At 43.2% G+C, this 10925-nt stretch overlaps 1 protein-coding gene across 1 annotated transcript; it reads left to right on the top strand.

Moving 5' to 3' along the window:
- The first annotated feature begins 9 nt into the window (after positions 1-9).
- LOC146709636 (tripartite motif-containing protein 16-like protein) lies at positions 10-8730 on the top strand. The gene is made up of 7 exons (XM_085456687.1): positions 10-671; positions 4392-4487; positions 4568-4801; positions 4886-5042; positions 5119-5208; positions 7439-7498; positions 7611-8730. Exons 1-7 carry the CDS (start codon positions 201-203, stop codon positions 8153-8155), a joined length of 1653 nt encoding a protein of 550 aa, XP_085312813.1. The 5' UTR covers positions 10-200; the 3' UTR covers positions 8156-8730.
- The last annotated feature ends 2195 nt before the right edge of the window (positions 8731-10925 follow it).

Genomic DNA, 10925 nt, shown 5'->3' with positions numbered 1-10925 from the left:
TCCTTTCTGAAGGTTGTTGTTTACATTTGTCTGGTCTTTGAGATTCAAACAGCCAGTGTGGAGGAGACACAGACTCCGCCTTCCTTTTTACAAGAATTTCAAAAGATTTAGTCACTCCCACACACAAACACACACTTGTGAGTCATTTGTGCAGGAAACGAAACGAAACTTGTGACAGCCCGCCTTTTTACCACAGAGACATGGCGGAGCGTAACATTCCTGCGAAGATGAACCACCTCTGCTGTCAAATTTGCAGAAACCTTCTCAGGAATCCTGTGATGATTCCTTGCGGACACAACTTTTGCATGCGCTGCATCCAGGACCAATGGGATTGTGACCAGCTGAGGAACAGTCTCTGCAGGTGCCCCGAATGTAAATATGAGTTTCCATCCAGACCTCAGCTGATCAAGAACACAACTCTAGCTGAGGTGGTGAGAGAGACAGAAATGAGTTGTAATAAAGAGCAGCAGTCCTCAGAAGGGAATCGGAAAGTCCTGAAGAGACCCCGGAGCTGTGCAGAAACATCAGAGAGCACTTTGTGTGGAAAACACAACAAGCCCCTGGAGGTTTACTGCTGCACAGATAAGCAGATCATATGTGCACAGTGTGCTTCAGCTGAGCATGGAGGACACAGGATCGGGTTGGTGAAGGAGGAACGGAGGCGGAAGGAGGTACTTACAGTTTTTTCTGAATGCTTAAACCCTAACTGTGATTCCTGTAGCACAATCTCTAAAACTATTCAGACTTATAGCAAAACCACTCACTGAGTTTGCAAAACTAAAAGCACAAAAACTGCTTTGCACTCAGTTTGCAATTTTGTAACACACACTTTGCAAAACGGTAGGCACAATTCACTGCACAACACTCAATTACCAAATTTCCAACACACTCCTAGCAAAAGTATACACATGTATGGCTATCATTAAAACTAATTTGCCAACTGTCTGGCACACTTTCACATGTGAAAACTTTTTTAGATAATTAGTTCACTTTGCAATCAGGCTAAGCACTATAATACAGGTAAGCTGTGTGTGCGGAGTACAATGGAGGGAGCAAAAAGAGTGAGAAGTAGAGGAGGCCGAGGAAGAGGACGTGGAGGTGAAGAAGTAGGATGAAGAGGACGACAAGGACAAGGAGGAGCAAGAGGAAGACGAGGAGGGGGGAGAGGAAGATGAGGAGGGGGGAGAGGAAGGGTAGGAAGAGTAAGAAATAGAATTGCTGATGACATCAGAGCTACAATAGTGGACCATGTAATCAACCGTGGAATGACCCTGAGGGTAGCTGGCCAACGGGTCCAGCCTAACTCGAGCCGCTACACTGTAGCAAGTACCATAAGGACATCTTGAAATGAGAATCGGTTAGTACAGTCACTTCGCACAAAGATTTGTAGCACTGCCATATGCCAATGAGAAACACACCAATACCATTGATGTAAAAATACTGAAATTGTTACTTTACAGAATTGCTAGATGACCAGATGCTGGGGGCAGAGGAAGCATGTTCACTGCAGACCAAGTAACCCATATCGTGTGTTGGAAATTCGGCGATCGTGGCTCAAGAGTTGGGAGTTCGCCTTGTAATCAGAAGGTTGCCGGTTCGAGCCCCGGCTTGGACAGTCTCGGTCGTTGTGTCCTTGGGCAAGACACTTCACCCGTTGCCTACTGGTGGTGGTCAGAGGGCCCGGTGGCGCCAGTGTCCGGCAGCCTCGCCTCTGTCCCTCTATGCTTATGGATCTATGACAGAAGTATGAGCTCACACTGACATAGCCTACCTTGTGCGCAGAGAAAGCAAAAGCCAGATGTGTTTTGTATTCATATCATCAATGTGCAGTTGGCGCATTGTGTGCTTAGTAGATGATGGCTTGTGTGTACTGTTTGATACGGAAACACCATTTTTACGAAGGTGTGAAGAGTTAATCTAGCTGTGTTTGCTTTTGCAAGAGAACTACAATGTTTTGATTATTGGGTGACAGGTTTTCTTATTTGTGTGAAGAGTTTTGCAAAATTAGCCAATAGTTACAAAAAATGTGCTTAAGCAATCAGAAAAAACTGTAAAACAAGATTAAAAAAAAAGGTGCAAATCCTACTTGAAAGCTCAAATTTGCAGGAAGAAGAAACTGAAGGAAGAATCTCCTGGAAAGCTTTTGGTGAATTAGCCCAGGAGTCAATTCATGCAGTCTTATGGCATAATACTAGACCTTCTAGCACTTACAGTTTTTTCTGATTGCTTAAGCACATTTTTTGTAACTATTGGCTAATTTTGCAAAACTCTTCACACAAATAAGAAAACCTGTCACCCAATAATCAAAACATTGTAGTTCTCTTGCAAAAGCAAACACAGCTGGATTAACTCTTCACACCTTCGTAAAAATGGTGTTTCCGTATCAAACAGTACACACAAGCCATCATCTACTAAGCACACAATGCGGCAACTGCACACTGATGGTATGAATACAAAACACATCTGGCTTTTGCTTTCTCTGTGCACAAGGTAGGCTATGTCAGTGTGAGCTCATACTGCTGTCATAGATCCATAAGCATAGAGGGATCCAAACTTCAAGTACTGGTGTTTATTCAAACACATCAAAACAAACACAAGTGGTTATTTCCAAGTATAGGATTATTTGCAATCGCCATAATGACTATATGGGTTACTTGGTCTGCAGTGAACATGCTTCCTCTGCCCCCAGCATCTGGTCATCTAGCAATCTGGTCATCTAGCAAAAAAATAATTTCCCCCAGGGATCAATAAAGTATTCTGATTCTGATTCTGATACTGTAAAGTAACAATTTCAGTATTTTTACATCAGTGGTATTGGTGTGTTTCTCATTGGCATATGGCAGTGCTACAAATCTTTGTGCGAAGTGACTGTACTAACCGATTCTCATTTCAAGATGTCCTTATGGTACTTGCTACAGTGTAGCGGCTCGAGTTAGGCTGGACCCGTTGGCCAGCTACCCTCAGGGTCATTCCACGGTTGATTACATGGTCCACTATTGTAGCTCTGATGTCATCAGCAATTCTATTTCTTACTCTTCCTACCCTTCCTCTCCCCCCTCCTCATCTTCCTCTCCCCCCTCCTCGTCTTCCTCTTGCTCCTCCTTGTCCTTGTCGTCCTCTTCATCCTACTTCTTCACCTCCACGTCCTCTTCCTCGGCCTCCTCTACTTCTCACTCTTTCTGCTCCCTCCATTGTACTCCGCACACACAGCTTACCTGTATTATAGTGCTTAGGCTGATTGCAAAGTGAACTAATTATCTAAAAAAGTTTTCACATGTGAAAGTGTGCCAGACAGTTGGCAAATTAGTGTTAATGATAGCCATACATGTGTATACTTTTGCTAGGAGTGTGTTGGAAATTTGGTAATTGAGTGTTGTGCAGTGAATTGTGCCTACAGTTTTGCAAAGTGTGTGTTACAAAATTGCAAACTGAGTGCAAAGCAGTTTTTGTGCTTTTAGTTTTGCAAACTCAGTGAGTGGTTTTGCTATAAGTCTGAATAGTTTTAGAGATTGTGCTACAGGAATCACAGTTAGGGTTTAAGCATTCAGAAAAAACTGTAATATTTCCAACTCCAGATTTAGTTTTGAAACGACAATGCAGCGACATAGCTGACTATAACAAAAATATTACAAGAACATGTTTTCTCTTTGGGTAAATCCAGGAAACTGTCATTAACCAATTGCTCGTGATTTCCTGCAACTTCAAGATTGCTGACAATGTTTTATATCCTGGTGGATATTTGGAAACTTTTGCATATCTTGTGATTTATATATATGTACAATGATTTTAGCCATGTAACTGAGATGAAAGCAAAGTGCACGCTGCATCTAAGGCACACAGATTGACGATTCAAACTTCAACATAAGCCTAAAAAAATGAATAATTGCTGAAACTAAGTTTCGATTGGAAGTGAGGGGAGGAAAACCGGAGAACAGACACCCTGTGGAACGAAAACAGAGGCTGATGATAACTATTATAATTATTAAATGCAGGATGGTGTATAAACACATAGTGAGTGAAAAAGAAACACGGTGTATTATGGGAAACCCCCAGTAGAACAGACCGACTGCAGAATAACTAAAGGAAGATTCATGGTTATCTGATCCAAATCTATTGATAATCCCTTATCAACAAGGGACGTTTTAAGCCTAATTTTAAAAGTAGATGGGCTGTCTGTATTTCAGACAGGTGACATTTCCACTTTATTTGGTTAAACAAATCATTCCTGAGTACTGGGACAGCCTTACAAAACATTCAAATGACTTACAGCATCGACCCAGTTTTAGACAAAGATGCATTTGATTCATACAAATGTAAAAAGTGCCATCCAGGAAAAAACTAACAAAATCTAAACAAATTATGTGTTTGCTTCCAACTAACACATTCTGAAGAAGGAACTTAAGGACATGCAGACAAAGTTCAAGCAGACTCTTCAGAAGCAAGAAAGGAAAAGAGAGATGATGGGGGAGATGCTCGGACAGATTCAGGTGAGGGGAACATGTGACCAAAAAGTTATGTTGTCTGAAGTGTTTGTAGTGTGTCACCCACTCACATGTGTATCAAACAGGACGAGGCGAGAAAAACAGAAGCCTTCTGTGAGAGCGTCATAGTGGGCGCCATCGACTCCCTTCAGAAACATTACCTGTCAGTGAAGGAAGTGATTGCAGCTCAGGAGGAGGCGGCTGCAGCTCAGGTTCGCATCTCGCTGAAGAGCCTGGAGGAGGAGGTGAAGCAGATGAAGGAGAGGGATGCTAAGCTGGACCACCTGGCACAGACTGAGAGCCACATCCGTTTCCTGCAGGTATACTCCCAACACAGCGCTGGAAACGTTGCCTGTTTCTGAGTGACGGGTCGTATCCTGAACTTCTCCCCTCCATCCTCACAGAAATGGCCCTCTCTGAAGCTCCTCTGTGACCCCTCGTTCCAGGAGCTTTCAGAGGATCCACTCCTCCACTTTGAGCTCACAAAGAGAGCCGTTGAGCATCTTGGGAAGCAACTGGAGGGATTCTGTGACAAAGAATTTGCCTCAATCTGTAACACTGGTATGTGTCGTTATGTGGAAAACATCTCTCTTTAATTATAAGAATGTAAGAATATCTATGTCCTTGCGTATGACAGCTGATGGTGAGGAGCAGCAGGAATCAGCATCAGAGATGGAGGAAGATGATGTCCAGCGAAGAAGTGAAGCCAGCGTCTCACAGCTCCATGGTTTGTCCTTCAAACAGTTTCCAGAACAATTTTAATATTATCTTACAATTGTGGTCAGAAGTTTACACCCACTCGTCATCATGGACATGACCGTCATGCTAATTTTGGGTTTTTAATGGTTTCTTTAAACTGTTGTTCAGCACACATCTTTAATGGCTTTGAGAAACAAGAATCGAAGAGAGAAGTTTGAATATATTTTGGATTTCTTTAATTCACACAGAGTCAAAAGTATACATACAGCCTCAAATATATTAACCAGCCCCCAATAATATTTTGTTAAATGTCCTGTTACTGTGAGCCTCCTTCATCCATTCCAAAACCAGCTGTGTCCGCATTGTCCGGATTATTTGACATTAGGTTGAAGAAGACCCTTATGAAAAGGACACCGAGGGAACAGTTTACCCTGCCCGGGATAGGGTTACCGGGGCCCCGCCCTGGAGCCAGGCCCGGGGAGGGTGCCCGAGGGCGAGCGTCTGGTGGCCGGGCCTTAGTCCATGGGGCCCGGCCGGGCACAGCCCGAAGAGGAGACATGGGCCCATCCTCCCGCAGGCCCACCACCCGCAGGAGGCGCCATAGGGGTCAGGTGCATTGTGTGCCGGGTGGCGGCCAGGAGCGGAGGCCCTGGCGGACTGACCCCCGGCTGCCAAGACTGGCAATAGGGACATGGAATGTCACCTCTCTGGTGGGAAAGGAGCCTGAGTTAGTGCGTGAGGTTGAGAGGTACCGGCTAGATATAGTCGGGCTCACCTCTACACATGGCTTGGGCTCTGGAACCAGTCTCCTGGAGAGGGGCTGGACTCTGTCTCAGTCTGGAGTTGCCCCTGGTGAGAGGCGGCGGGCTGGGGTGGGTATTCTAATATCCCCTCGGCTTGCTGCCGGTACGTTGGGGTTTTTCCCGGTGGACGAGAGGGTTCCAGGCATGTCCCACCGGGAGGAGGCCCCGGGGCAGACCCAGGACACGCTGGAGAGATTATATCTCTCGGCTGGCCTGGGAACGCCTTGGTATTCCCCCGGATAAGCTGGAGGAGGTGGCTGGGGAGAGGGAGGTCTGGGCCTCTTTGCTTAGGCTGCTGCCCCCGCGACCCGGCCCCGGATAAAGCGGATGAAGACGGATGGATGGATGGATGGATGGATAAGTTGAAGAATTTGCAGGTAGTCCTGCTCCTTATTCCATCCATTTTATGATGTACCAGTGACACGTTTATACAGGAGAACATCTGTCGTTTAAAAGGTTTTATTTGCTTCAGCAGTTGAAATTACAAGTTTACAGCACTGGACTTTGATGTGAACTCAGCCATCTGCTTCACACAGAGGATGACTCTCAGAGTGGGCAGTCCAGTTTTATACTACAACAAAAACACGTATTATTATGAAAGCGGAAGCGACGTGGCAGTCCTGCGACTCTTCTCCTCTCTTTGTTCCCAGCTGACCTCGTCTTGTATCTTCTCCTCTTCCTGGAAAAATAAGACAGAAAGAAAACACCTCCCTGCCTAGCCTTGATTTTTAATATAACCTAGCAATCCTAAGGCTACTGATTCCACTTATTATCTAAGTTCGGGACATTCTGTTCGGACTCCCTTGGCCCAGAAAATATAATCTGGACTTCTAACCAGTTATGATGTGTAAGCATGCTTTGCAAAACCCTCTGCACTTCTACATGTCAATCACGATAATTCAATTCATAGCGCTGAATGAAGCTTTCGACCCGTAATTCATGGAGTGCCTGATACCAGTACCACTGCTAAAAATAGCCCAGAGCATGATTCGGAGATGGTACAGTGTTCTTCGGTTTAAAAGCCTCACCACTATTCCTCCAGATACACCTCATGTCATTGTGGCCAAAAAAGTCTTTATCTTGTCTGACTATAAAACTCGTCCATGTGAGCAGCAGCAAATTTTAGTCCAGCTTGAACGTGGAGCAGGGTCTTCTTTCTTGTATGGCACCCTTCTACATGCCAGTGTAAAAATCATTTCACCTTGGACAGGGGTGCTGGCAGTTCACAGTTAATGGCAGGTTTGAGTCGATGGTTCCTGGGTTGTTCCTCAACATCCTTAAACATGTCCTCTCATCTGAGGGTCAAAGTTTGAGTCTGCTTCCAGACCTTGGCAAAATGGTGACACATCTGAATAACTTGTACTTACAGGCCAGTTTCAGGGTCCCTGTATTGTTTAATGATGCAGCAGAGACGCTCACTGATGCTCTGATGTCGTCTCCCGTGTCTCTTTACAGCTAGCAGGCCTCTGGCTAAACAGAAAGTTGAGCCTAAAACCAGAGAAGAGTTCCTGCAATGTAAGTTTATCTTCCAACCTGCATTCACCATGACTTTACCCACACACAGACTCATCCAACCACAGCTGTCTTCTTAGAATTCAGTCCTTAAATGTTCTCTTCATTATCTCAGATGCATGTAAGCTCTCTCTGGACCCCATGACAGCTCATGAGGACCTGGTTATTTTGAAAGGAGGGAAGATGGTTAAGCTGTGCAATGAGAGGTCCAAGAATCCTAGTGTTCGTAACCCAGAGAGGTTTATACATCGGCGGCAGGTGCTGTGCAGGGAGGGACTGCAAGCTGACTGCTACTATGAGGTAGAGGTGAAAGGAGACAAAGCAGAGATCGCTCTAACCTACAAAGGAATAAACAGAAAATCCCGCACTACACTGTCAGCCTTCGGGGCCAATGCAAATTCCTGGAGTCTGGATCTATCTAAACATTACTCTGTGAGCCACAATTCTGACAGCATCCAGCTCACTACACCACCCCGTCATCACAGGGTTGGAATTTATCTTAAATTTCAAACCGGAACTTTGTCTTTCTATGAGGTGTCGGACAGTATGAACTTCCTGTACAAGGTTGAAGCCGAGTTCAGAGAGCCGCTGTATCCCGGATTCTGGCTCGGAGAGAAATGTTGCATCAGGATCTGTGATCTGAGACAAAGCCAACTGTAAAAGAACTGAAGAGGACTGCAAACAGCTTCTTTCTACTTAAAGGGAAATTAAAAATAATATGTATAGATTGCTGTATAGATTGCACAGTGCACTGACATGTCTGTTTCCTATGATGTGTGGGGTGGTTGATAACTCTGCAGTATATGAAGCCCAAATTGCCTATATGTGTAAGTTTGTATAAATTCAATAGTATAAAATTGCGTTTTTATTCATGCTGGACATGTTTTACTGTGGACAGAGTGCTGAATGTAGAAGAATGTCTTGTTTCTACGTAACCTCCGAAGGCAGGATTTAGCAAGTACATATAGTTGAGGGTATATATGTATATTCTGTTTCTATTTAACATTGCTTTGTGAAATTACTGTGTCCAGAAGAGGGCGCCATGTGTCTGCGGTTTGCCTAATAGCCTTGTATGGAATTTCAGTCAAGTCAATATTAAAGAACTAAATAAACAAGTGGACAAATAGAAATGTAATTAAATGAATCCTGAAATATTTTTCTAATTAAGAAAATGAATAAAAATAGAGGCCGTCTCTCTTGATTGCCCACTTCAGGGTGGGAGAAACACCCCTGAACTGTGTTATGATTGTTGATGTAACATAGTTTGCTTACCAGAGGGCCCTCTGAGCTCTTCCCTGTTGGTAACACCAGAACACTCAGTGGGAAATTAGTAATAAATTAGTCATCTATGACCTGTTGACACAATAAAACAAGATTTATTTAAACTGCATTGCCATATATTATCTCAGTAAGGCTCATAAATACGTCCACATAACAAACGTTTTGGAAATCTGTCTAACGCATTAGCTGATATATTGGACTTATAAATCACCAGATATTGGTGCTGGTCTTAATAATCCTCTGTTGGTCCAGCTTTACTCAAGTACTCTGTATTTAAAATGCATGTTTGATTAAGGATGATGGATTTAACAGTGTGGTTAAAGGGAGATAATTTATTCTAGCAGGCAGGGAAATTGTGTAGATTTGATATTGCAGTGCTGGTTGGTGAGAGTCTCGAGGAGATTGTCATTAGTCTGCATTTGAACTCATTGTCTAATCTTCCTGTTCTGCTCGGTGTGGCAGAATAGGAAGAATAGACTGTTTGGTCCTTATCTTTTTATTAATTGCTAATTCTGCATATTAAAACTGTGTGTCGTGTTTTAAAGTCTATGGTGATTATTTAAAAGGCTCTGACTCTAAAAACAGTGCTTTATATATCGATTCTACCAGTTGAACCTGGTTACTTGATGGTTGATGATGTGAGTGCTGATGGAAGCAGCAGGATGAGTCCTGAAGTGTACAGGGCTATACTCTCTGCGCGTATTATTGAGACAATCGCTTCACAGTGTGAATGGATAATGACCCAAAACATAATGTTCAAGCAACCCAAAAGGCAAAGAAATAATAATAGATTGGATTTATATAGCACTTTTCAAGGCACCCAAAGCACTTTAGAATACCACTATTCATTCACACACTGGTGGCTGCCCTGGGGCAGACTGACAGAAGCGAGGCTGCCATATCGCGCCATCGGCCCCTCTGGCCAACACCAGTAGGCGGTAGGGTAAAGTGTCTTGCCCAAGCCACGGTCGCCCCAAATAAATAAATGAGGACTGGCTGTGTCAGTCATGTGATCTCAGCTAGAGTACGACTGATATGGGATTTTTAAGGCCGATATAGATACCGATATGCGGCGGTTTAAAAAATCGGTTTAAAAAACTATATTTAAACAGACAGATCTCCCTAACATTTGTTATGTCTAGTTATATATGAGTGCTTACTAACATAATAAAGCAATACAGTTTAAAAATACTTGTGGATAACTCATTTACACCCGACTCTGCTCTGATCTGTAGTCGCGTTTATGTTCCAGACACGTGTTGCCAACAGGGAAGTTGAAGAGCCGAAACAAACTATGTAACATCAACACTCCCAGCGTTGCAGGTCGTCTCTTCTTCACTTTTAAAATGTTCATTTATCGGCTGTAATAAATGCCGACACTGAAAATAGTACTCTAGAAAATAGTACTGGCTGATGTATCGATCACCACCAACATCTGATAAATCATGTTTACTTTGACCGAGAATGAATTTAAACCAAAAAAGTCCAGAAACGTCACAGCAGCTTGTCCACTCTTTATTAGAATAATTTTTTTATGGTCACAATTTTTACAGTATTTCTCAGTATGATACATTCATAAAATGAAAGAGGAAAGAGAGGGAAGCTGTAAAGGGACATGTGTCTCCTGTTTGAAGTGTGTGCTCACTAAGGCTTTGCACACACCAAGCCAAACTCACATCTCACACACACACACACATGTGCGCACACCAGTGTTGGGGGTTATTTCTAAGGATTGTTTTTCACAGACAGGATTTGCTTTCAGCCACAGTTATTCTGTCATTTAAATAACATCATATTGCTTTTCATCAAATTTTAAATGTACTGGAAACAAGACAACGAAAACAGACGTTAGCTTTTTGCAGTCTTGTGAAAAAAGTGCATTGATCACATTCATTTCTAACTTTTGTTATACTTACTGCTAAAACTTTTAAGACATTAATCTACATCACGTTAATAAAATCTATCTCCAGAATAGTTTGGTTACATAACATTATTTACAGACATGAACACACCAGAGATGTCTGCGTGATACACTCTTACACTAAAACGGCTCACACACCAAACACAAAACATCTGTAACCACACTAGTGATCCACTCATTACACAGCAGAAAACTAATTCCTGAATGGACTGTGACAACTTGCTGTTC

Source organism: Copadichromis virginalis, linkage group LG5 (genome assembly GCF_057382275.1).
Source record: "Copadichromis virginalis isolate Kocher_CV1m ecotype Utaka linkage group LG5, C_Virginalis_male_GT1.1, whole genome shotgun sequence".
Classification (NCBI taxonomy): domain Eukaryota; kingdom Metazoa; phylum Chordata; class Actinopteri; order Cichliformes; family Cichlidae; genus Copadichromis; species Copadichromis virginalis.
The sequence above is the reverse complement of the archived record's forward strand: the minus strand, read 5'-3'. Positions and strand labels throughout refer to the sequence as shown.